At 42.7% G+C, this 27,907-nt stretch overlaps 1 protein-coding gene across 2 annotated transcripts in view; it reads left to right on the forward strand.

Moving 5' to 3' along the window:
• CHD7 (chromodomain helicase DNA binding protein 7) overlaps positions 1-27,907 on the forward strand; it is a 177,809-nt gene that overhangs the window by 49,397 nt on the left and 100,505 nt on the right. For both annotated transcript variants that reach the window (XM_054708709.1, XM_054708710.1), the window contains exon 2: positions 8,108-9,932. In XM_054708709.1, coding sequence (XP_054564684.1) covers positions 8,286-9,932 — 1,647 coding nt within the window. In that variant the 5' untranslated portion in view covers positions 8,108-8,285. The remainder of the gene's footprint in view (positions 1-8,107; positions 9,933-27,907) is intronic.

Here is a 27,907-nt window from a genome sequence, read left to right on the forward strand (position 1 = left end):
ATTTTTTTTTTGTCTTGCAAAAATGATTGGCAAGCAGATGGTGGTATCTTTAAAACTAAACCATTTTTAGATGTCCACTCCTTGTAAACCATTACAAATTAAAATTTGTCACTAAGGGTTAGTCATAGTTCTTTGGGTAAGGTCAGTATTTTTTCTTTGTCAGTCACGAATGCCAAGACTACCTTTCCTTAAATGGGAGATAGCATATCTTTGTATCATTGCTTTGTAATTCTTTGGGATGACTTATTTCTTGTTGACTACTTATTCTCCCATTAATCGAGGAGCATTCAGAGCTGAGTAAAGAGGAGCTCAGAGTCTGAGAGCAGGACTTCCGAGCTCTCACATGTGCAGGAACCACCAGGGCCCTTGTTAATAAAATGCAGATTCTCGGTCAGGAGGTCTGCATCTCTCAGCAGCTCCGAGGGGGTGCCAGTGCCCTCAGCACCCCCTTCACAGGCAGGGCTCTTGTCTGCAGCGAGAGAGGCAGGTAAACAAGCAAGAACAACCGTGTGTTTGGTTTTGTAGCTCTTGCCCCTGCTGCACTGGGAATCCTAGGGAGAGTTTCAAAATTAGCCTGAGACGGGGAGAGCTGAGGGTAAGGAAGCTTCCCTGGATGGCTGGTAACAAAAGAATTGAGACTAAAAGAGGCCAGACTGCACAGTGCAGGTGTGGGGGCAAGGAAGGTGAGGAAGTGAATGCATCGCTGTCAGTAAACTTCCAGTGGTTTGAGAGAGCTAGTCTGGGTAATTGTCAGTGTTTCGTGGGCAAGAGGGCAAAGGACTTTGAGGATCTGACTACAAAGTGCCTTCTACCATGCTAGAGCATTTGGACTTGATCCTGAAAACTAAGGCAGCTCCTCTAAAGTTTTTAATCAGGGAGAGACATGATATGATGATGCCTTTTGTGTTTTAGAAGATCATTCAGTCAGCTCTGTGAATGTGTTGAGCCCAGACTTGGGCGAACCAGTCAGTCTGTAATGCTTTGTCCTTCACTAAACCATGAAGGCCCGATATCATCAGAGGTAGTGTGAATTGCGAGGAGGCAGGCTTGTGAGATAGGTAGGAGGCAGAACCAGCAGGTTGGTGGATGGGCTGAACATGCAGGATATCTGGGGCATTTATTAGAACAGTGAGCTGTACAGGACAGGGGCCACAGGCTGTATTGTTCAGCTCTGTACACCCAGAGTCTGTGAATTGCTTTATGCAAAGCAGGCACTCGTTAAATATTTTTTTAAATGAGTGGATGATGGGAAGGATCGAGGTTATTTCATCTATTGGTTGGGTTGAGGTGTGGATAGAGATACTACTAGCTGCTATAGGGAATGCTGACATAAAGCATAGCATTACTCTATACAGTATCAATTCTAAGCATAGTTTTCCCTGTTAAGTGTGTGTGTGTGTATGTATGTGTATGTGTATATTTCAATTAATATAAGCAAAATTGGAGATGACCTAGTGATACAAATGGAAGCTAACTTTTAAGGCAATTATTCCTTTTTTTTCTATATTAGTCCTAACATAGACCTTCTGAAGGACTTTACATTCTTTTTTATTCTTTCTACATCTTTCCCAATAAAATAGTGACTGAAAATAATGTACAGTCTCTAAGAAAAATAGTGAACTTAACTATAGTTATGTAGGTTTTTAGTTGTAAACATTTAAAAAATATGTATATATTGTTTATTTCAGAGAGGAAGGGAGAAGGAGAGATAGAAACATCCATGATGTTTGAATCATTGATCAGCTGCCTCCTGCACACCCACACTGGGGATCGAGTCTGCAACCCAGGCATGTGCCCTGACCGGGAATCAAACCATGACCTCCTGGTTCATAGGTCAACATTCAACCACTGAGCCACCATGGCTGGGCAGTTGTAAACATTATTAAAGGGCACTGGTAATGTGGCAATTATAAGTGAAAAGGATTTTGATGAAAACTATACCTAAGTGCCTGAATTTTGTATAGTTGAGAATCATTCCTATCATTATAAAAATATTTACTAAGAAATAGAAATATATGTTGGGAGGTAATACAGAAAGGAGGTATTTTTTAGGTTGAAAAATATAGTTAATTAACAAAATATGATATATGGAAATACTATAACTTTCATTGCAGGGGTAGGTGTAGATCTTTAAAAGGATACTCATCTCTGAGCTGGAGAAAACATTTTTCATCAAGGAGAATTTTTACTATGGGATATAGCCTTTATCTAAAAATGTAAGAAGAAATATATAGCCGAGCTGTTCATAGAATTTTCTGTAATGATGGAAGTGTTCCATATATGCATAGCAGCCACCAACCCCATGTGACTCTTGAGCATTTGAAATGTAGCTTGTGCAATTGAACAACTGAATTTTAAATTTTATTTAGTTTTAATTAATTTAAATAGCAACATGTGGCTAGTGGCGGCTGAGTGGGATAGCACAGTCACAGCGAATCAGCACCACCTCCCACACATACTAATGAGGAAGAAAATGTGGTCTTGTCCAGGGGGTTCCGCAAGGGTATCATCTGGTCCATGAGGCGAACCTGCAGCTGACTTGTGGTGAGCTGATGTTGGTAATTGGGGGCATTTTCTGATTCTTTATCTGGATCATTGTCCCTTGGATCGATGCCTTCTCCCATGGCAAGCCTTGGGTTTTCCTCTTCCCCCAGCGGCTGTTGGGGGCCCCTGATGGGCATCGCTGTCTACAGGCTTCATGATCGAGCTGAAAGGACTTTCACTTAGAAAAGAAGCTCAGCAGAGCTGAGCCCTTTATCTTCTGTGTGTTCACCTATCAGCTCTTGGATACTTGCCCTCTTACTTATTTACTGATAGATGGATTTGTAAGAGAGAGAGGGGGAGAGAGGGAGAGAGAGAGAAACATCGATGTGTTCCACTTATTTATGCGTTCACTGATTGATTCTTGTTTGTGCCCCTGATTGGGATTGAACCTACAGCCTTGGTATATGGAGTCGATGCTCTAACCCAGTGGTCAGCAAACCATGGCTCGCGAGCCACATGCGGCTCTTTGGCCCCTTGAGTGTTCTAACGCCACTTCTTCAAAATAGACTCGCCCAGGCCGAAAACCGACTTCTGCACATGGGCCACGAAGTTGCAATCGCACTGTATGTGCGCGCTCGCACGTGGTATTTTGTGGAAGAGCCACACTCAAGGGGCCAAAGAGCCGGATGTGGCTCGCTAGCCATGGTTTGCCGACCACGGCTCTAACCAACTGAGCTACCCAGCCAGGGCCCCTTCCCTTCTCTTGTACCATTACAGTTGATCGAGAGCCTTCTGGCTTGTGCTGAGGGTGGTGATATGTGTCTTTCAAACTGCTAGACATTCCCTTGGAAATGCTGATACATGCTTCACCCAGACCCAGGCATCACTGTCACAGTTACGCTCTGTACCCCAGGTTCCTTGAAGGCGGAGGAGAGAAGTTTAAAGGGAACAACTAGAAATGAAGCTGTAGAACAGTAATAGTCTTCAGCGTCCGCACTTGCCCATGTGTTAGATGTTTATGGAAAAAGCCTCCTTTGGATGGCATTCTACTTATACAATTGGGTAAAAAGTGGTTGAGCTATAGGAAGTATTTTACATGTGAAATGTTTTTTGTATTCACCGATTTTCTTGCTAGCTTTCTGGGTCACTGTGTTACCATATTAAAAAGTGGCTACACAGTAGTTAAGCATTTGCGGAAGTTTTGGAATGTTAGACATTCACTTCAAAATATTAATATATATTTTTGCACAACTTATTTCTTTCATCTTGGTTTGCTGTACACCCTTTCCTTCCATCTCCCATTATATGTGCTGTTTACTTATTTTTTTTTTAGATCCTTAATATAGTGCTAATATGCTGTTTCCTATAGATAGCATAAGTAAAACTTATTTTGGAAGGAAACTCTTCTGTTTGCTAGTCAGTAACTGTTTCAGTGACCTGTCTTGGAGTAAAATGGGCCCGATTTGGGCCTTTACTATTTTGCTTCCCCTAGAAAGGTGCCATCTCATCTATGCAGTTTTCTTTCATCTTTGGTAAATATTGCCATTAAAATATTGTGCGGAACATGTTCACTCTTCTCATACCGTACAAGGGTTTTTTCACCTGTTAACTGAAGAGGGGTTTGGATTAGAAGTTCTCCAAGGTGCTTGCTAGCTCTAAATGTAGATACTGAATTGGTTTCACCGTGAGTCTCCACAGTGGGGGGGATTCTGTGAGCTGAGCTGTCTCCTGTGGCCCTTCCTCACCCCCAGACACCTTGTTCTGAACCTTGTTCTTGTCTCAGAAAATGAGCAGAAACTAAAATTACTGTCTTCATTTTATATATATCTGTATATATATGTATATCTATAGATATCTGTACGGTTTACTATATAATATCACATACAGTTAAAATACTTGCTACCATAAATTACTAAGAAATATTTTGTAAAATGATATCCTAATAAAAAAAAACACCTGAGGATATGTTCCCATAGATTTTTACAGAGAGAGAGAGAAAGAAAGAAACATTGATGTGAGAAACATGAATTACATGCCTCCTGCATGCACCCCTGACTGGAGATCAAACCTGCAACCGAGGTATGTGCCTTGACTGGGAATCAAACCTGTCATCTTTTGGAGGATGACGCTCCAACCAACTGAGCCACCCGGCCGGGGCGATACCCTAATTTTTATAACGGACCCCCCCCCCACCTCGTACCCCCCCGATTCTTAATTCTTATTTAAGAGGTTCCTGACTTACAGATAAATGTAAGGTCCACGAGGACAGTAGGGAGTTTTGTTTGTTCTTATTTAGACATCTGCAGCACCCAGACCAGTGCCAGGACCACAGAAAGTGCTCAGTAAATATGTTTTGAACAAAAAAATGTGATTTGAGATTTTAACTTGGTATTTGTTTAACGCCAAATCAAACATAACTACAACTTGAATATTTATTGTCTAAGTGATAATTATGAGAATTATTTGATAACACCTAAAACTTGCATTTCTATTTTTTCTTTTTAACAATCTATAAATATGCTAGTCAGGGTGGTAGCCACTGCCTACAGGTGTATACTTTTGACTTGAAACGTGGCTAGTAGGAATTGAGATATGCTGGTGTGAGAAACAAACTGAGTTTCTGAGACTCAGTAACACAAAATGTAAACTCATGTTTAAGTATTGATTGCATGCTGAACTGATAATGTTTTACATATACTGGATTAAATAAAAATTGTTATTAAAATTAATTTTACTCTCTTTTTGGGTTACTTTTTAAACGTGGCTATTAGAAATTTTAATACTACATAGATGGTTCTGATTTGACGGCTCATTGAACAGCACTGATCTAGACACAGAAATGTAGATACTGAATGTAGAGAAGGGAGCACCCTCCCAAAAGGAGCTTTAAATGAACATCTTTGATAGAAACGAAATTATATGTTGCAGCTGTGACTTGGAAACGTGGGTATTCAAATGGTCTTGATCAAATTAAAAAAAGGCCAAAATAAATTAATTAGATTAGCTCAAATGAGAAATATGAAATCCAGCTACCAGATGGATTCCTAGCATAGTCGCCAGCCCAGTCTCGAGGTCAGAAAAGGGGCAGGCGGCGGTGGTGGCTGTCCGAGCAAGTGTGAGCCGCCTCTAATGACAGACTAAAGCCATAGATTTTGAACTTCTCTGCGCGGAGCTCACCTGATGGTGATCCCAGTTGTGGTGGGCAGCGTGTTTACTTGGTTCCAGGTAATGCTGTTATTTTTCATGCCGCTGGCAAGTGGACTCTCGGTGGGGGGGAGGAGGGAAGTGGAAGCGCAAGTGTCAGGTAGGATTACTTTCAGCAGGGTTGTGTTTTATCCCTTCCCACGCCTGCAGGCAAGTTTTTCCCCTTCTGCTCAACTCCCTCCCTCGAAGCTTCTCCTGGCTGTGCCTCTGCTGGGGTCAGAGGACCTGACCTTCCCTTGCCTCTGGGCTCCTTTCCCCTGGAGCTGCCTGGGAACCCTCTCCGGTCAGGAGCATTTCCTCCCGCTACTCGTGGTAGACCCCAGAGGATGAGGCCCTTATCCTCGAAAAACAAGGCCATCCAGGACATAGAAGTAGACATTACCTTCCTTAAGCTAATTTGAAAGGTTATTTTGGGAAGTGGTTAGTCTGCACGGCTGGTTTAAGCTGTTATCAAGTCCATTTCAGTATTTATTTCCTTGAAAGCTAGAATGAGCCTTGAATAAATGAAGACTGACCGCTGAGGCTCTTTAGGAGTAAATTTAATTTATAAGTATTTGTTTTATTTGGCACTGGGGATTTTGATCCTCTTTCTTTGGGATTGTAAAGCAGGTGTGTAGTAAAGCAGCATGTCTGTAAATAAAATGGCTTTCGTGCAGCTCGTCTTATTTTCACCCACCTGACCTCTGTTTTTTGGAGAAAGTACATCAGAAAATTCATGGCAGTTAGCGGCAGAGTGGGGAGACCTTTGACTTTCGCTGACAGCTGTCACCTGAACACTAGAGACCTAGAGACCCCCTCAGGTGTTATGTCTGTAGTTCTGACAGCGAACGGGAATGTTGTTTACATTTTCTGTAAGCAAAATTCTCCCCTTGTTAGGTAGATGTTAGAATAGGGCAGGCAGAAACTGATTTTTTTTATCCGTCTTATTGGTAAGTTCTCAGCAGGGTTGGGTGGCCCATTGTTCATCGTCATGCTCTCAGAGAAGTGTGTCGGTGGAATTTATGACTGAGCCTGTTTATAGCATCACTTTGGAAATTCTTCCATAGACATTGTTTTGTCAGGTTGGGCAGAATCATACAATGCTTCATGTGCTCGTGAAAGAGGGGAAAAATGAGCTAAATTCCAAAGATGTTTAAGATTTCAGACATTTTTCCGATGTGAATTAGTTCTTTATTAAGTTGCTCATGTAATTAGCATTCAACAAAAATACTCTGTTTTGCTTGTTGAGACATTCTTTAAATAGGTTATTTTAATCGGACATAGAATCTGTTAGGAGCTGTTTGAATAAAGTGCGGAACGTTAGATAGCGTGTAATGTGTGCTGTAAACACAGCATGCTGACGGGTGTGCCTGCCCTCTTCCCCCCTACCTGCTCATGTCCTGCCTGCCTTGTCCCAAAAGAGGTTAAGATAAGGGTAGGGCTGCATGGATATTTTGGAACTTCATTGTCCTAAAAGAATTTTCAGTTCTCACCAGTTTTGGGGGAAGTTTTCTGTGTCTCTTGGTGAGAACAGTCATGGTCCAGAAACGGCTCATGCAGCTGGAGTCTGTCTGAGTGGTCACATGGGCCCCTGGTTCATCACCAGAGCTCGGGGCCTCTGGGTGAGTAACGAACCTGTGATTGGACCAGCTCTGCCGGCGGTGTGGACCAGGAACGTGGTGGGCTCAGAGCCGCAAGCGAAATCAGTCCTCTTGGAGCATGGATGCTTTTCCACTGGCCCTTTCTGAATCTTGTATATTCCTGCCATTAAATGTGATGAAATCATGAATTTATTACACTCTACAAACTTGCTTTCCAACATCGTTAGGAACACTTTTTCACTCGACGCCTCTGTTGCGGTTCCATAGTTGTATGTGGGCTGCACATATCTAATTTGTACGAAATGACTGATTTTGGTATTTGTATAATCCTCTAGTCAATTTAACTAAGTTGAGCTTTTCACAGCCCTCGGTGCTGCGGCTGCTCATCTGATTACACCGCTCAGGGGAATACGGTGGAGGGCGGGCTGTTGGTAACCAGAGCATTTCCAGGGCTTTAGTTCAGCAGATGGGCTGCTTGGCTATATTCATACATCTGCTTGCCTGCTGTGGCAGCTGCTGCTGCTTCATGTTGTGTTCTTTTGTTCTGTTCCATCCAAGAATGGAACGCTAGGAAGTGTAGTGAATGGATTAATTTAAGGTTAAGGTTAGTGTTTTGCTTGCTTTCTCAGTAACCGATCATAATAATGCTTCTGGTAGAAGCTAATGAGTTTCTCTTAAAGTGAACTAGATTTAGAAAATACAGCTCGGCGAGGGGGCTAGATTAGTATTGTTGATGGAAACCAAATTCAAATGTGTAAAATACTGGCAGTTTCCGTCATTTGTTCCTAATTCTTTGTTTTCTTCCTTCCTCCTCCCCCCTCCCCTCTCCCCCCTTCTAGGACCTATATCCAGACTTTGCCTGACACTGCGGGGTCCAGGAGAATTAAAGGAATATGGAATGACAGGAAGAAGATTAGTTGAGGATTACAGGCCTTGAGGACGAGCACCTCAGTGAAGAGAAGCACAGACAAGCTCCCGAGCTGTAGTTGGGAGGAAGGAGCCGCGTGTTGGAAGAAGATGGCGGATCCAGGAATGATGAGTCTCTTTGGCGAGGATGGGAATATTTTCAGTGAAGGCCTTGAAGGCCTTGGTGATTGTGGTTACCCTGAAAATCCAGTGAACCCCATGGGTCAGCAAATGCCCCTAGACCAGGGCTTTGCCTCTCTGCAGCCGTCCCTTCACCATCCCTCCCCTAATCAGAATCAAACCAAGCTGACCCATTTCGATCACTATAATCAGTATGAGCAGCAGAAGATGCACCTCCTGGACCAGCCGAGCAGGATGATGAGCAGCGCCCCTGGGAACGGACTCGCGTCTCCTCACTCGCAGTACCACACCCCTCCGGTTCCTCAGGTCCCTCACAGCGGCAGCGGCGGCGGGCAGATGGGAGTCTATCCTGGCATGCAGAATGAAAGGCACGGGCAGTCCTTTGTGGACAGTGGCTCCATGTGGGGCCCCCGGGCTGTTCAGGTACCGGACCAGATACGAGCCCCCTACCAGCAGCCACCGCAGCCGGCTCCGTCGGGGCCCCCCGCCCAGGGCCACCCTCAGCACATGCAGCAGATGGGCAGCTACATGGCACGTGGGGATTTTTCCATGCAGCAGCACGGGCAGCCGCCGCAGAGGATGAGCCAGTTTTCCCAAGGTCAAGAGGGCCTCAATCAGGGAAACCCTTTCATTGCCACCTCAGGACCCGGCCACCTGTCCCACGTGCCCCAGCAGAGTCCCAGCATGGCACCTTCCCTCCGTCACTCAGTGCAGCAGTTCCACCACCACCCCCCCACTGCTCTCCATGGGGAATCCGTTGCCCACAGTCCCAGATTCTCCCCTAATCCTCCTCCACAAGGGGCTGTCAGGCCGCAAACCCTTAACTTTAGTTCTCGGAGCCAGACAGTCCCCTCACCTACTATAAACAACTCAGGGCAGTATTCTCGATATCCTTACAGTAACCTAAATCAGGGATTAGTTAACAATACAGGGATGAATCAAAATTTAGGCCTTACAAATAATACTCCAATGAATCAGTCCGTACCCAGATACCCCAATGCTGTAGGATTCCCATCAAACAGTGGTCAAGGACTAATGCACCAGCAGCCCATCCACCCCAGTGGCTCACTTAACCAAATGAACACACAAACTATGCATCCTTCACAGCCTCAGGGAACTTATGCCTCTCCACCTCCCATGTCACCCATGAAAGCAATGAGTAATCCGGCAGGTACTCCTCCTCCGCAAGTCAGGCCCGGAAGTGCTGGGATACCAATGGAAGTTGGCAGTTATCCAAATATGCCCCACCCTCCGCCGTCTCACCAGCCCCCTGGTGCCATGGGAATTGGACAGAGGAATATGGGCCCCAGAAACATGCAGCCGTCTCGTCCGTTTATGGGCATGTCCTCAGCACCGAGGGAGCTGGCCGGGCACATGAGACCAAATGGCTGCCCCAGTGTTGGCCTTGCAGATCCACAAGCAATCCAGGAGCGGCTGCTACCTGGCCAGCAGCACCCTGGCCAGCAGCCGTCTTTTCAGCAGTTGCCAACCTGCCCTCCGATGCAGCCCCACCCGGGCTTGCACCACCAGTCTTCACCCCCACACCCGCATCACCAGCCTTGGGCACAGCTCCACCCATCACCCCAGAACACCCCGCAGAAAGTGCCTGTGCCTCAGGTAAGGGAACGCCGATCCTGCCTGCCTTGTGGTATGAAATGTAACTCGGTGAACTTACCTAATAGAATGCTCCTTTGCACGTCACAAAAAGCATTTTCATGATGAGAGCCTTCTTTTTTATCTTGTTAAGCTGCCCCAGAATCTCCTTTTTTTTTTTTTTTTTTTTTACTATTCCTCCCTTTATTTACTCTGTCACTTACTGACTTATGCATTTATTCACTTATTCAAAAAGGCTCGAATCCTCCTGTCCCAGGAATTGTGCTAGATGCTGAGAATGCAAAGTTAAGGAAGTGCAGGTCCCTCCCTGCAAGGTCTGTCCTCACTACCCACAGGGAGGTGGACTTTGGACTCAGGACACATGTCTTTTTCTTCTCCTATTCTTTCTGTTTCTATTTTTCTCTCTGGTTTTAAAAGACATAAAACTTTGCAGTTTTATGTGTTTGTGGTAGTCCCTCTCACCTCTTTTAGAAAATTATAATTTTTTTCCTTGGGAAGCTGCAAACTGTGTTCTTCTGTAATACTTCTTTTACCAACTGTTGAATGTTAGTGTGAATTTAAATTTCAAACCATAGAAAATCAAAGTAACCAATAACCCACAGAAAGTGCTTGGTCTCTAAGGGACTTGGGTCCCCAGCACTGAGACAGGATTCTTCCTCCTTGTAAGCTGGGATTTTTGTTATCCTATAGAATTTATAAGCAGACAGCTTTAAGTTTCACCCTCTAGCATCCACAAAGACATCTTTCCCTTATAAGTGTTGGTGTTTTTGCCCTAGGTCTGGAAAAATAAACTAATACCTATGTGTACAGGTTATTCCCAGTGCTAGTCAAAACCACGTATTGATCTTCCACTATGATTGCAATTCTGAGTTTGGATGGCACAGTAGGTGATGTTAGAGCTGTAAGACACAATGCTTGTTCTTAATGAACTCGAGTCAGTTTGGGGAAATATGGCCAACATGTAAAAATACAAAGCAGAGTGGAAGACCGCACATGATGATGTGACGAGTGTCCAGGGGGGTGCATGAGGGCGCTTGGAATTTGGCTGGGACTTAGCCATGGAGAGTACACCCACTGAGGATGGCATTTTGGGTCAGGGGATGACTGGTTAAATGGGGCGACGGAAGTCAAGCTTGCTGCAGGGCAGGGCCAGGTCTGGTATTCTGTTGTAAGGAATTTAGACTTCAGTGGGCAGCCAGTGGAATCAATTAGACAGTCCACAGGATGGCTGGGGGACCAGAACATGAATTGTGAGCCTGTGATCCAGGCCTGTGAGGACAGTTTAGACCATGGATCGGGGAGTGGGACAGAAGGGATTGAAGCAATGTGAAAGTAAAAGGGTTTGGTCAGGAAACAAAGCCTTTTGGGGCATCACAGCTGGGGAGGCATTTATTTTATCATTTTAATATATTTTTTATTTATTGATTTGAGAGAGAGAGAGATCAGTTTGTTGTTCTACATACTTATGCATTCATTGGTTGATTCTTATATGTGCCCTGACCGGAGATGGAACCTGCAACCTTGGGGTATTGAGACGACACTCTAACCAACTGAGCTACCTGGCCAGGGCTTGGAGAGGCATTTAGAACAGACTCATAAGGTTCAGCTACAGGGGGTTGGGGGTGATGAGATACAAGACGAGAGATACAAGACTCAGGAAGTGGGAGTCAGGAAACCTCAGGACACAGGGCATGTAGGGACTTGGGGAGGCCACCCTCAGAGGTCAGGGATTCTCAGGAGGAGCCACGAGATCAGTGGGAGCCGCCCTGCTCGCTGCCCGTGAGAGCGGCTTCCTGTCTCCTCCTAACCTGTGGCCCAGGGGGGAAGGCTTCTGGGACCTGTGGTTCCTGAACCAACAGGAAGGGGAGGTGAGAAAGGTGGTCTGACAAGATGCTGGAGCAGAGGGCCTCAGGAAAACAAGGGCAAAGGAAGGAATGGAGAAGACTTTGTTTTCCTTTCTCTCAGCTTCACAGCAAAATGTCCTTCAAAATTGACCAAAGTGCTGTCCTTGAGGCCTGCTCTCCCTGAAGCCTATGGACCTGAGTGGCTTCTAGGGCAGAAATGAATGTGACCTCCTTTCCAGGAATTATTATTTTTAAAAAAATTATTTCACTTCATCTTTTGTTTTGTTAATCCTCACCTGAGGATATTTTCCCCCATTAATTGTGTGTCTTTGTGTGGTTTTTTTTTTTGTGTGTGTGTTTGTGTGTGTGTGTGTGTGTGTGTGTGTGTGAGAGAGAGAGAGAGAGAGAGAGAGAGAGAGAGAGAGAGAGAGGGAGAGGAAGAGGGAGAGGGAGAGAAAGGAAAGGAGGGAAAGAGAGAGAGGGAAACACTGATGTGAGAGAGACACATTGATTGGTTGTCTCCTGCATGTGCTCTGACCGGGGGCCCAGGGGATCAAACCTGCAACCTAGGTACATGCCCTTCACTGGGAATTGAACCCTAGACCCTTTGGTGGGTGGGCCAACGCTGTGTCCACTGAACCACACCAGCCAGGACCAGAAATTATTCTTTTCTTATTCCTTGGGAAGTTTCTTGTTAAGCTATCTTTTCAGAGCAGTGGTTCTAGATTTGTCTTTGTCCCAGCCCAGCATCTTCTCTTTTCACTGGACGGCAAGTACAGGTTGAGGGAGATCCCTGTGAATATAATCTTATTCCTGGACGGGAATTGTTGATCTCAGCTTTCCCAAGTGTTGAGAGTACAAATATCTCAACGGGCATGTCAGAGGATGAACGTGAGTATGTGGTGTTACGTCATTGAACACTGCAGGGTCTCTGTGCTGTGTGCTGGCCAGATGCTTTTTCTCCAGCTCCAACTTCTCGAGTGTGCCACTATAGATCAGGGGTCCTCAAACTTTTTGAACAGGGGGCCAGTTCACTGTCCCTCAGACCGTTGGAGGGCTGGACTATAGTTTTAAAAAAAAACTATGAACAAATTCCTATGCACACTGCTAAGTCGGCTGCTAAGCAGGACAGGCAGCGGCGGCAAAAACACCCGGTGGGCCGGATAAATGTCCTCGGCGGGCCGCAGTTTGAGGACCCCTGCTATAGATAAACTCGGGCCTGAATAAGGGATGTAAACAAGTACATTGAAGTATTTTCATTATAAGTTCAATTGCATTCTTCAAATTTCATTCTTGACATTTTTTTATTTTTATTTCTGCTTAACTTTTCATCCTCTTCAGATTTTGAAGCTCTCAGTTCTGAGAATAATACTGGGGAGGTGTAAAGTCTTGGGAGGAGCATAGACTTCAAACTCAGAAAAGTGTTTGAATCCCAGCTCTCCTGCTTATTGGCGTGGGGGCCTTGGGCAACATACTTAACCTCCCTGAATGTCAGATTCTTCATCAGTAAAACAGTACCCACACCAAAGGGTGTTGAGTGGGGTGATAAATGCCACGTGCCTGGTATTATGTCCAGTCTGTGGTGTATATGCATATGTTAATTCTCTAGGTTTAATTTCTGACCTCCTGCAATGCAAGCTTAACTTATAATTATGCCATTTCACATGTAAATACAATGTAAAATTACTTTTATTTTTAAGGAACAAGTTAATGTTATGAAATACACCCTTAGTTATAAAACACTAAATTTGATTTGGGCAAATATTACCCCCCACCCGAGCCCCAGCCCATGTTGCTGGGTGAGATGAGGATAATGATATATAATTCAAAATGCTATCACAGAATCCTAAAGCCTCTCTTTCCCTGCGAATGACTCGTATTCTACTCTAGTAGATATATCTATCTAATCACAATTTGCTCTTAGAACTACAAAAATTATTTTGCAATTCATATATGACAGAATGGTGGTTGAAAAACCAGAGCAGGTTGAAATACTGAGGCATTGTGCTGAAGAATCACAATTAGATAGGCTCGTTAATGTTTTCATAGTGAGTTCACTTTTCAAAATTAGAAGTTTTTAAACTGTGTCATGGCCTCTGAACAGATATTTTCTAAATTATATACCATGATGAAGTATGTTTTTAAAAATATATATTTTGATTTCAGAGAGGAAAGGAGAGGGAGAGAGAGATAGAAGCATCAGTGATGAGAGAGAATCATCGATTGGTTGCCTCCTGCATGTCCCACACTGGGGATGGAGCCCATACCCCGGGCATGTGCCCTGACTTGGAATCGAACTATGACCTTCTGGTTCATTGCTCAACCACTGAGCCACACAGGGCGGGCTAAAAATAAATTTAACTTTATATGGAAGAGTCAACGAAAACATGAGAACAAAAAGGTCAGAGTTCATCAGTCTGTAATGTTAATTGTGGTGCATGGACATATTTAATGGGAGCTCAGACTGTCCTCATTACTGATAAAATTTATAGGGGGAAAAGTCTAGCTTATATTATTTTCAATAGTTGATCAGGCCAGTGGCTCCTGAACCTTTTCATCTCAGACCCCTTTATACTCTTAAAAATTATTGAGGACTCCAAAGATCCTTTGCTTATGTGGTTTATATATGTTGATATTAACTATCTTAGAAACATAAACTGAGGACAATTTGAAATATTTACTCAATAATTGTTTAAAAATAATAAACCACTGTTAACATAAATAATAATCTTTAAATGAAAAATAACCTAATTAATAGCATTGTTTTGTATTTGCTTCTGTGTACAGTCTGCATGCAGGCCATGAGCCTTTGGAAAAGTCCACTTACATTCAGAGAGAATGAGAGTGAAAGGCAAATCACATCTCAGTGTCACTGTAAAGCCAGTTCTGAGCTCACAGCCCCGAGAGCCCCAGCCCACTCTGAGAGCCAGCCCGAGTGTGGAGGGAAGAGTGCAGGCTTCCGAGTAGAAGCACCACCAGCTGGTTACTGACCCTGCGACCTTGGGCAGGTTACTTAACCTCAGGGCCTCGATTGCACTATCTCTCAAAGTGAGGGTTGATGTGCTTTTCTGGAAAGTGAGATTAGCAATAACGTCTTTTCACTTAACATGGGAGACACATTATCATAGGCACATGCTCAGAATTGCTTGCTGCAAAGTTTAAAAATAATCTCAAGCAGTTATTTTAGTGTTAACGATTGTGAGAGTTTAACTCCGTTTTCATTTGTGGGGGACGAGGTGGTACAGGCAGTCATCTGCCAGCAAAAGCGCACTGTAAAGACCAACACTGCATGCTCTGGGGCAGCTCCAAGTCTTGGGTGGACGAGGCTGAGGAGGGTATTCTGGGTTAAGAGATGTCTTGGCTGATGATGTGAAAGAGATTTGAGTTGGGAGGAAGATGGGTTGGGGGTGGGGGCGGGGAAGAGTCTCAGGCTTAGGAACAAGGGCAGGGGTGAGAGAAGGCTGCATGGTGGGATCCCTGTGGGGCCTTGTTAGTCATGGTGAGACGCTTAGACCAGGTCCCATGTCTGGCAGGCTTTTGGCACACGCTTTGCAGCAGCTGAGGAGCAGTTGAGAACAGAGAATGGGGCCTTTATCATGCATGGAGATGGAGGAGAGGACATCTGGAAGAGCTTGTCTGAGAAAGACGGGTTAAGTGGGTTGTCCTTGGGGTTACAGGCAAATCCCCGAGTTTCTGAATAACTTACACTGCACAGGTCTACACAGGTATCTCAGTTCATGAATTACACTCTCCGATGAGCAAGTTCTTGAAGTATTTTTAGAATCTTCAACATTACATATATTTTGGATACATTTGTGCCCCTTTCATTAATTTGGTCCTGAAATCTAGTGTTGTAGGAGAACAGAAGCAGAAAAAATATTTACAGGACCATTGAGATTGAGGTGCTAGGTAATAATTTCTCTGTGTCTCAATTTCCCCATAAGGGATTACTAAGAAAAGACCTAGAGGAATCATTGGTGCAACTTTTCCAGTTCTTTGTCTTTCCATGATGTCTTATGAATTTCTTTGAAAAAATAGCCTTTTAAAGAAATTCATAAGAGTTTCATAAGAAATTCAGGGAAAACTTTTTTTCCTGGCAAATGTCAAGTAGACTCAATATTCTACTGAAATTCTCTAATTTCACCCAGTAAGTACAGAATTACAGATACGAGTAGAGTAATTGGCAACAACTTAATAAATTTTATGGAGAAAATGTTCATGCATCTCAAGCTCCATTTTGCAAATTGTGATCAGAAAGTAGAGAAAACGGCCTTTTGAGTAGAAAGTAGATGTATCTCTATGAATACCACTCTTGACATACTTATACTTTCACATGTCTGAAGATGTCTGGTGGAAATGGGGAAAACAAAATAATTTCTGTAACGCACACGGCATTCAGAGCTGCTCAGAGAACAGGCCCCGCCGTGAGACGTCGGTGGAACAGGCTGCTCCTCCAGCGCTCACAGAGGGACGTGGGAGAGGTCTCGCTTTTTCCACATATTGGTGGCTCCCTGGTTATTTGTTCACGTGTCTCTTCATGTCTTTTTGTTTTGTAAAAGAGTATTGTTTTCTGTGACTGTCAAAAATATTGTGGGTAATAAGAAGTTAGTCTTCTAAAGTTTACTTTCAAAGCCATTTTTCAGTACTGCATTTTAATCTTGTATCTTGGTTGCCTTTGTTCAACTACACGAAAGAAATATGTGTTGCGTGTCCGTTAGGTGCCAAGCACTGTATTGAGGGCATGGATTGGTGATGTGGTGGAAGGCAGTGAGAATTGAAGGCCTTCACTGAGAGGGGCAGGGAGTTTTTATTTCAGTATGATCTTCAGGCTGTCATTTCTTTCTGTCCCTCCCATGTTCTAGACCAGTGGTCGGCAAACTCATTAGTCAACAGAGCCAAATACCAACAGTACAACGATTGAAATTTCTTTTGAGAGCCGAAAACCGACTTCTGCGCATGGGCCACGAAGTTTCAATCTCACTGTACGTGTGCGCCCGCACGTGGTATTTTGTGGAAGAGCCACACTCAAGGGGCCAAAGAGCCGCATGTGGCTCGAGAGCCGTAGTTTGCCGACCACTGTTCTAGACAAGTGTTATCCCATTGGAATAGAGTGGGAGTCGCAAGTGCAAACCACAAGTGCAACCCCTATGCATTATTTTAACATTTTTAGTAGTGGCATAAAAAACGAGAGGAAGAAACTGGTGCAACTAATTTTAATAATATACTTAAACAACCCAGTATATCCAAGATATGATTCCAACACATCATCAGTGAACACCATCACGAGAGAGATAATGAGTACAGTGTTTGAAAAGTAGCGTGTGTTCTGCATGCGGAGCCCGTCAGTGTGGTGGGGCTGCCCTACTGAGCAGCAGTGCTGGGCTCTTTCCAGGGCCCTTGCTTCACATTCTTTCTGAAAACAAGTCTGAGTGTAAGTAAATCTATGCAGATAAATACATTTAAATTGTTCAGTCTGATTACAACAGTCAGCCTCTAAGACAGGTCCCAGTACCCTCCTTGTAAGGTTGGGAAAGTAGTAGCATTTTATAAGGTATCAACAGCACATACAGTGTTTGCAGGGGTGTGTGTTGTATGGGTCTTGGTTCCTGAAAAGATAAATTAGTGACGTGAAATCCTATTTGTTTGGATTTCAAAGAATGCAGTCTGTCTTTTCTGTTGTCTTGTAGGAAAAAAGTAGCCAGCTTCTCTGAAAGTTGGATTACGACCATTTTCAAGATTTTGGTTTCTCGTGGGTTTTGGAAACTTTTAGTAGTTACTTAGTAGTTTTCCCCTCTAACTCAGAATCTCTCTTTGCCTCTATGCCACTAATTCTTGTTTCTTGAAATTTGGTTCTCCGAGGGTAAGGGAGAAAACCTTCATTTTTACTATTATACTTGTGCGTCCCCTCTCCATTTCTTTTCTTTCAGCTTTTTCTGTCTGCTGTTGCTTCATTTTATTGACCACTCAGAAAGGCAGTATCTGGTCCTGCAGAGCAGTAGTTAGCTGGGGAGGGAGAATTGGGAAGTGGGTTAGGGGGCCATGTAGGGGAAAAGCATTGCTAGACCTAACTAGAAGAATTTACCTTAATCTTGACATCTAAATACTATTCTCCATTCTTAGTAGTTATAGCTGTCAATCTATAATCTCTAACCGCAAAGGGATTGCTCTTATTCTTCCTTTGTTACTGAATGCAGTTCTTTTATCAGCGAAGGAAGTCAGTAGCAAGCTAGTGCTTTTGCCTTGCAAAACTCGAGTAGGTGATGGTGCACCATCAAGAGTAAGGTTTCATTTTTTAAAAATAAGAGAACCTTCTAGGGCCTGACACTAGGGGTGGTGGTGGTAGAAAATTTAAAGGAACTTGACAAAATGCCAGGGAATTAGCATTATTTTAGGAACTCAAAAGTCAACACAGGTACAGAGCACTCATCATCCTGCTTGCTTTTTCCTGTTTTAGATTAGATGATGAAAGTGATCACCAGGTAAGGCCGGAAGGCATGTTCTTCCGTCTTATTTTGGTGATTGAATCAAAGTTATTTGAAGGAAACATGCCCCCCCCCCTTTTTTTTTTTGATGCTTGCTAATGAGCATATTTCTGATCTGCTTTATAGTACATTTGGCCTGTTCTCCTCTGCTGCCTTCTGTGTTTAATACAGATTCCAGGAGAACTCTTAGACTTTTAACACTAACCTTGTGAGAGTCAAAACAATTGTTTTAAGCTGTATGCCAGAGGTATTGATCTTGAGAGTTTTTGATTTGTTTGTTTGCTTTGGCCATAGGCCTAAAGAGTTTGAATATTGAGGAAGTGCAAGTAGTGATGTTGGAAACTTTGTTAAGAGTTTCTTGAATGGCATTCTAACTTGAACCCTTCCTATTACTTCATGGGCCAGGTGGAGCAAGTTTGCAGCCTTAGCGTGAGAATCCCACCCTCACCCATTTGTGACATCCCTGCTGCCTCTTGCTCAATTTAGGGACTCAGAGCATCACAGGGTGGATGTCCCTGCTAGTGAATAAGCAAGCACTTTTAGATTATTCTTTTTCTGAAACATTTTTTGAAGTTACGTTTCTGAAAGTGTTCTTTAATGCTCTTTAATGTGTATAGTCTTAAAGTTTTTATTGAATGTAGAACTATTTGAAATTAAAGTTCAATGTTTAGATCATGCTTCTTGATGGACTCATGTCCTGAACATTCTCTTTAACTTAAAAAAGATCATATAAAACCATGGGATTATTCAGAGTTATGATGTGTTTGTTTTGGTGTTAATGTTAAAAACACGTCAAAATCATCAATCAGCATGAAGATATGGCTAAACTTTAATATCATGGTGCAGGTTGACAGAAATGGGCACAGGCGACGAATGGAGAATTTACCTTAATCTTGACTTTTAATGTTATTTTCCATTCTCTGTAGTTACAGATGTAAATCCACAGATAATCTGAAAAGTAACCATGGGCAGAAGTAGACCTGGGGCCATAACCAAGTAGAATGTGTCTATTTGGCTTTAAAATGGCCCATCACTAAGCTAACCCTATTTTTGGCCACTCCATTCTTGCAAAGACTTTTTCACAAAGGAGCGCTGTTGAAATGCATGGAGGCAGACCTTGGGTTAAAGGAGACAAGTGAGAGTTCTTTAGGGGAAAAGTTTGATGATTTAAGTAAGGAGTTAAAGTAGTATTTCATTTTTATCGGCTAGTTGCTGCATGATTTCTCTTTAATGGTACTCATCGAAACAGTGGGGAATGTTAACAGAGCTCACTCATCCTCCACACTGGGGGCAGGTGCCATGGCAGTTCAGTGTCAACCTCTACAGGTGTCCCTCTTACTTGGAAGTGATGGATGGTAGAAGACTTAGCGAAATGAAGGAAATATTCCGGAGTCCAGTTTTGGAAAAGGTCTGCCCTTACAGCCAACTTTAAAGCTCAGAGCTTTAGTTTTTGCAAGAAAGTTAAAAACCAATATTGACATATGAATAAGGTTTCTAAGTTAGGGCATCATTGGTGAAGAGGAGAAAAAAGAAGCCCAGTTAGAGACTACTCATTCATAGAACAACAATGAGCCAAATCATATGATCAATCTTGGTAAGTTTTTCTCACTGAAGACTTGAATTAAAATGTTTTCAATACCATGCCATGTTAGATGCTAGAGTTGTACTTCATATTCAATATAAATTAAATTATAAGACTAAATTTAATGGGAAGAGGTATCAGCTTTACTTTGTGTCATTTAGTGTTTCCTTTGTCATTTCTTAAGCGCCTCTCACCTCCGTTGTTCTGTCCATTGGGCCACCCCCTAGGTGGCTAGCTGGGGCGCTGCCCGTCCGTGGAGGAGGCAGTGCAGAGTGACGAGACATGGGCTTCAGGGCACAAGAACTGCATTTGAATCTCAGGCTTCCAAACTTTGGCTAAGTCAAAACATTGGATAGTTAATGTTCCTGAGCCTTAGTTTCCTGAGGATAATAATTGTGCCAGTTGCACAGATTATTAGAATTAAATGAGATAATGGCTGTACAGTTTTTATCACAGTGTCTGGCATACAGTAAATCCCCAATGAGTGTTAAATATTTTATTATAACTTCTGTTAATGTGGTTGTTGAAATGAGCCATTGGGATCTACTCTTCCTCCCCTTCTACTCTTTCACCTTAAAGTAGAAAAACTTCCCCTAATTTTGTAAAACAGAACATTATATATCCGTGCCTTAAAAATCAATTTACCAGATTCTCTGTAAGGCAAAAAAGAATTCATAAGATTTTTATTGGGGGAGGAGGGAGAGACACACCAAAATTTCTGTCACACTACTATACTTCTTTTTCACTGAGTCTCTAGGAAATGAGAATGCTATATGTAAACTATTTTCTCAGTGTTTAATGTCTTCCTGGTTTTGATCAAGGTGAACATCATCACTTAGTTTTTAGAAACTTCAAGCAGCAGAGGTTAAGTTGACATCCTGTTTTGTGTTGCAAAGGAGGCTCGCCAGTGTCCCCTCCAGTGTGAAAGAGGCTAACCTACTGAACTTGTGGATAGACCTAGTTATAGTAAATCTTCGCTAATATAAATTTAAACACAAATTCAGTGATCGACTTCACCCTTGTTCTTAACAGTATCTTCCTGTATTTTCATAGTGTGCTCTCACACACCTTCAGATGATACTATAATTTAGTTTAATAAGCAGATTCCTGCTGAGTAGTACCCATGGCAATTCTGAACTAAGTTGGTTTGTGAGGGTCATACCATTTTTAAAAAGTAACTATACACTTTAAAGTAAGACGGCCACAGAAGAAGATAAAAACGATTATTGCAGTTTGATTTACTAGCAATTCTTTTTTTTTTTTTTATTGCCAAAGAAGGTGATTCACATTTTTGAGTATGTGAGACTTACAATTTTGGAGACAATTTTTATGCAACTCATAACACTGTTGCCATTTTAAAAAGCTCATTATTTAGAAGTGTCTAAAGTTAGAGTTAAGGGACTCCTGTTAGAATGAGCCTTGAGCACATGGTTTTGTCTTCAGGAAAGATGGCAGTTACATCTTTGCTCCAATTTGAATATAAAGGAAAGCCCTTTTGTTTATCATCTTCAAACTTTATACACTACAGTTATTCCTTTTCATTTATTGTTTTTTTTTTCAATAAACTAAGATTTATCTCTCTGCTTTTTAAAACAAACCGTGAATTAAGTGGAGGAAAGGTATAAAGAAAAATGTAACTCCATTAAAAAACACACACCACATGACATTTAAAAAAATTGTTGACACTATTACAGATGTCCCCTATCCCCCACTCCTCTTTGCCCACCTCCACCCAGCCTCCACAAACTATATGAGGAATCTAATGAACAAAAACACATGGCACGTTCAATATTCCTTGAAAAAGCATCATGTAGCGACTGACAGACTCCCATCATTTTGTGGCCTCATCGCCTCCCTCATGCTATCCCAGGAAACAAAAAGGGACCCATGACTGACTTTAACAAGGCTCTCCCCTCTGGCTGAATAAGGGTTGCAGATGGAAGCTACCTGGAGATGCAAATAATTATAAAAATGTACAAGCTTTATAAACTGGAGTTTTACAATTCTCCCTCTGATCTGTGCAATTGAGACAATTCAGCAAATATTATAAAGCCACAAGTCAGTATATCACAACTTAATCATGCACACAGCCCATCAACTCTCCACTCATTCAGATCCTGGTTCCCCTTTCTCCCCTACTATGTCTGTCTGTTTATGCCTCTCTTTCCTGCTTTTCTCCACTGTTGTCCTTTCTTGTGTCCCCCCTCACTCTCTTCCCCCTTTCTCTGTTCCTTTTCCTACACTTACTCTGTGAAACTCCTGAAACCCACTTCACCTTTAGTTGCTTTCTCTCCAATCTTTCTGATTGCTCCGCATCACCATATATTTCTGCCTCTCTTAAAAATTTATTTAAAAATATTTTTATTGATTTCAGAGAGGAAGAGAGAGAAGGAAACATCAATGATGAGAGAGAATCATTAATTGGCTGCCTCCTGCACGCCCCACACTGGGGATGGAGCCCACAACCTGGGCATATACCCTGACCAGGAATCGAACCGTGACCTCTGGTTCACAGGTCGATGCTCAACCACTGAGCCAGGCCAGCCAGACTATTTCTGCCTCTTTCTCCCCCATCCCGTGTCCCCCTTTGCACCCATTACATTCTGTCTGTCTTGTTACACGCCTGTGGGACTCTCGGGCACCCCCCAGCTGGCTGAGCTCTCAGTGCTGCCCCTCCCTCTGCTCTGGCTTCCCCTCAGTTCCCGATTTGGTGCCCCACCCTTTCTGCTCCTAACCCGGCTCTCCCTCTGAAGTGCCTTGTTCACCGAGGCCCTCACTTCTACTAACCAAGGGCCCCTCCTCTCCCTTTTTGCTTCTGTTCACCTCTGCGTCCTATTTCTCCATTTTCTTTCTCCTCTTGCTCCTTTCCCGGCATGCGCTATACAAGTCCCTCCCACATCCTGGATCTTGCCTCTTTCTGTGGACTCCTCACTGATCACATGTCCCTTTCTCTCACGCCCTTTCTTTCTCGCGATCCTCACCCCAGTCCCTCCGCCCCCACACCACTCCCCAGCGGGGAGGTGACCTCCTCTCGTCACACCCCACCAAAGAGGGTGCTCTTCTGGCATGGGGACTCGCGTTAAATGGGTGTGTGTGTGTGGGGGTGGGGGGGGGGGTGATATCTGCAGAATCCTAGGCCCCAGAGCAATCGGCCTCTCTGGACGCAGAGGGTTCTGGTCCATCGCCCAGGACTTGGGGTGGTGCGGGGTGGGAGGGCCAGGGGAGCGCGGGCTAATGGCCCGCAGGTGGGGGGACCTCAGGTGGGACAGCGTCAGCAGGAGTTTAACCGGAAGCCAATGTGGATGTCCAGCCGGCTGCGAAGCGGTCAGGGTCAGGGACCCAGGCCCACCAGTCGCCTACCGGGATGCGGCTCCGCAGGAGGCGCTGTGCGGGGAGTTCGGCGCCCGCCACCCTCGGGCTCGAGGTGCGCAGGGCGCCGCCCAGGTGCAGGTTTGCTTGGTTTAAACCTGAAGGATCCGGGGCGTGACCTTCGCTCTGCGCCTGCGCTTCCGGGTCTGCTCATTTCCCCCCTTTTAATATATTGATTAAAGAAAAATGAGATTGGCCCTAGCCGGTTTTGCTCAGTGGATAGAGCGTCAGCCTGACGACTGAAGGGTTGCAGGTTCGATTCAGGTCAAGGGCACATGCCCAGGTTGCGGGATCGATCCCCATTGTGGGGTGTACAGGAGGCAGCTGGTCAACGATCCTCTTTCATCATTGATGTTTCTATCTCTCTCCCCTCTCCCTTCCTCTCTGAAATCAATAAAAATATATTTAAAGAAAAAAAAAGAAAAACGAGATTGAAAAAACAACAGTAAATCGCTTAGTTATCCAATGTCCATAAGAAATAATGTATTTAGCAACTGTCACATATGGTGTTTTTATATCTTATCTTATTGAACCGTAATCTGTACGCTGTGTATGAAATGAAACCCTCCACTCCCTATTATGTAACTACTAGTGTGGTTGCAATCCAGGCCTTTCATAGTATTTCCTTTAATTCCAGGTTTAGGGATTAAAACCCCCTTGTAAATATTCTTACCTGAATACTGAAGTTTGTCAGAAAGTACATAATATTCTCCAAGTTATTTTTTAAAGAAGATTTGTCATTTTCTTTGCTATCACATTAATGTTTCTATAGAAGATGTAACTTTTGTGTGATGATGAGACTTAGATATTTATATTTGCTCTGTCCAGTAGCCACCAGCAACACGTGGCTATTGAACACCAGAAATGAGGCAAGCGAGACTAAGTAACTGAAGTTTTAATCTTTCAAAAATTTTAACTAAGTTTAAATAGCTCAGGTATAATCAAACAAGACAAGTTATTTAAATCATCAGAAAATAAGAGGTAGAATACAACTAGAACTAGAGAAGAGCCTTTTGTTGTTTGGGTAAGCTTTGTGTTTCTAGTCATATTCTCTCTCACTTCTTACCAGATGGCCTTAAAACTATGGATAAATACCCTGTATCTTTTGGCACTGCTAGGTGGTGATAGAATATAGTGATCTGCACGTGGTAACACTGACACAATTCACTTTGTTATTTTTGGAATAAATCTTTGCTGTGTAGCAGCCAATTTGTTGCTAAACACAGCATGCTTTTTAAAGTAATGTGAATAGTGTCTTGTTTTAAAGTATAAGTGATATTTCAGAAAGTTATTGTTTTATTCCCCCCCCCCCCCAAAGGAGTCCCCATTACAAATGCTTCATATAAAGCATGTGTTATTATTTGGTTTCAAAGTTAAAGGCTATCACAGTTAATAAAATTGTTTTATTTTCCTTGAAAAAGATTTCTCAAAATTTGACACTAACTTCAATCTCCTCATTCCCGGAAGAAAAAATATTGAAAATATTTTCTCAAGTGCTTATTGACAGCTGTATCTTGCTTATTGGTTGCTAAGCTTCACTTTCCATATTTCCAGGTCAGTGTGTATATATGTATGGATCTCTTGATCAGAAGGCACACGTGTCTTTATTGGGTATTGAAGACAAGCTGAGAAATGTTAGTTGTCCTAACATGTTGCTTTAGAGTGAATTAGTCCTATATTAAGATTGATATTACTGACTTCAAATTTTATAATATATGATTAGTGGCAGAGGATAAATTAAATTAATGCAAATTTAGGTTGTAGTCCTTAGTTGATACTTTTCCAAAAAGGATGTGAGAAATTCTGACAAAAGGGTGTGCGTGCGTGCGTGCGTGCGTGCGTGTGTGTGTGTGTGGAGGTGGGTATGTGTGTGTGTGAAATGGAAACAGGAACTCTGGTCCTGGAATGGAAGAGCAAGGGATTATGCCAATTATGGCCTTGGTTGCTGGGACTAAGCATGAACTTATAATTTGAGTTTCCTGGTGAATGTGCAAACGGATATAAAATAAGATGTATAATTCTCATTATTAGAAAGAAGGAAATATTTATTCATTCCTTCTTTTCTCAGAGATGTAGATTTCCTGGCATCAAATCCTAAAATAATTTTTTTGTGGTATATTGTATATGTAGGAAGTATTGACTTATGTCACAAATACTTTCTTTTGACAAGACCAGGTTTACAAGTATAGAAATAGGGCTTTTGTTTGTTTTCATATGATAGTTCCGTCTGTGTCCCTTGATGACACCATCTGAGTGTGTGAGACTCAGGGCTACTTGGTGGAGGTCATCCTGTGAAGGTTACATTGATCTGGCCTACGTGCCTGCATCCTGACATCCTGCTTGGTAAGATAAGTGACTTAAGATGCCTGAGGTGGATGGGTGCATGCCTTAGGCCAGTGGTCGGCAAACTCATTAGTCAACAGAGCCAAATATCAACAGTACACGATTGAAATTTCTTTTGAGAGCCAAAATTTTTAAACTTAAACTTCTTCTAGCGCAACTTCTTCAAAATAGACTTGCCCAGGCCGTGGTATTTTGTGGAAGAGCCACACTCAAGGGGCCAAAGAGCCGCATGTGGCTTGAGAGCCGCAGTTTGCCGACCACTGCCTTAGGCAGTCTCCCTGGATTTTGGGGCTATTAATTAGGTCATAGATAGGACCTCGGTAGGGCATATTAGGATGGTGCTCTACTTGGCCAGGGCCTGAACCTTTTTGTTTTAAAATGTCATATGAATCTCAATTCAATAAAAACGAGAGTCTGAAATACTAATTTTGTATCTTATTGGTGGAGAGCAAGCTCTGTTCTTTGAAAACCAGATAAGAGGGTTTATTTTATTTTTAAAAAATATATTTTTTATTGATTTCAGAGAGGAAGGGAGAGGGGGAGAGAAAGATAGAAACATTAATGATGAGAGAGAATCATTGATCCTCTGCCTCCTGCATGCCCCACACTGGGGATTGAGCCCACAATCTGGGCATGTGCCCTGAACGGGAATCAAACCATGACCTCCTGGTTCATAGGTCAACGCTCAACCACTGAGCCATGACAGTCACGCTAAATATTCTAGTTTAAAAGTTGATTTCCTAACATGCATTGTCACCTGGATGGAAATATCTCACCTGCTGGTATTTGGGGCCATAACCATAAGTAAATCCAGGATTTTCCCCCAAAAGGAATTCAGGTCTTTATTAAGTAGCTGATCAAGGTTCCAGGGTAGCCCTGTCCAGTGGAATTTTTTGGGATGATGCAAGTGTTCTCTGCCCTGGCCCTCATTGTAGCCTATAGCTGCTCCAGGTTATGAAGCACTTGATTTGTGGCTGATGTAACTGTGCAACTAAATTAATTAATTAATTAATTTTTGTGTGCAACTTAATTTTTAAAATTTTATTCAATTGTAACCAATTTGAATGTAATTAGCCACATTTGGCTAGTGACTACCATATTGCACAGCACTTTTTTAGAATCATAATTGTCAGCCTTAGTATTCAAACTTTTTTGTCTCCTAAAGATTTGAAAAAGAAGTTTGAAATTCTGATTTTATTTTTTTCAGTTCACATAAATGTATTAAAATGTGTTTGTTTGCATGACTGTCATTTCACTAAAGAGGTATCTGTCCCCTGGCACTGCTCCTCTTTGATATTTTTTACTGAAACTCTGCTGCCAAAAAAGACTCCTCTATTTGGTAAGTGCCCTAGGAGGATGAATTAAAGGCAGGTTGGTAAAAAGTGATTGTGAAAGGAATATGGCAAAAGAGAAGCAAGAGGGGGCTGGTTAATTTTAGTAGAGAGCTGATGTGGCCCTTAGGAGACTGGAAAATGATCCCTTAAACTGTCCCTGCCCCTTAGAAACTCTTTAGGGTTCTCCAGGGTTTCACCTATCTTGGTTTGAAGACCACTAGAGTGGTCAATTCTGACTCTGGTATTGGTTCTTAGTACCTTGTGCACACCAGAATCATCCGTTATCAAGCAAAGATGCTTAAGCCTCTGGCTTGGGCCTCATGCTCCTTAAGTGCATCGGAGGCTGAGAAGGGCTGCCTCAGAGGACAGTGGAGAGAGTTTTGGCTTGAAAAACTTCAATCAGGTTTTACTACCCATTGATCACCTGTGTAGAAAGTTTGTAGTAATGTTTCCATGGGTTGTTGAGTAGTATAGCCTGCTGGTACATCTACTAAGATAAATTAATAGAAACTAGACCCAGGGAACTGAGCAACTTGATTTACTGTTTTTAGATCTGGATCATTAACCTTTAGAGAGTGGGTACCAAAGATGGCCGTGTTAGTTCTGAAAGAATGTACTTTGAACAATTCTCGTTGACATTTAGATTCCAGGGTCATTCTAGATAATAAAGTATGAACACAAGAGAGAGCATTTATCTTCTGTTACAAAGCCGGAGGGCATGCGTTCAGATCATTCTGTAAATGATACGGATATCTACAGGTAACCGCTCATCTGTTTACAACTGTTTTGCTTAAAGCAATGCTCTTAAATATTGACAACTCCAAAGAACTTTTGTGTATGATGATTTTTCCTGTGGATATCAGAAATTAGCATTAAGAAAATTTTAAAATATCAACTCATTTAAAAACAATAACAAACCCATTACATTGACATAACATTTTGAGAATAAAAAGTATTTTCCAACAAAAAATGTGAAGAGAAGAGCAGCATATTTTATAGTTTTGCTAATGTTTAATTTCTGGCC

Source organism: Eptesicus fuscus, chromosome 19 (genome assembly GCF_027574615.1).
Source record: "Eptesicus fuscus isolate TK198812 chromosome 19, DD_ASM_mEF_20220401, whole genome shotgun sequence".
Classification (NCBI taxonomy): domain Eukaryota; kingdom Metazoa; phylum Chordata; class Mammalia; order Chiroptera; family Vespertilionidae; genus Eptesicus; species Eptesicus fuscus.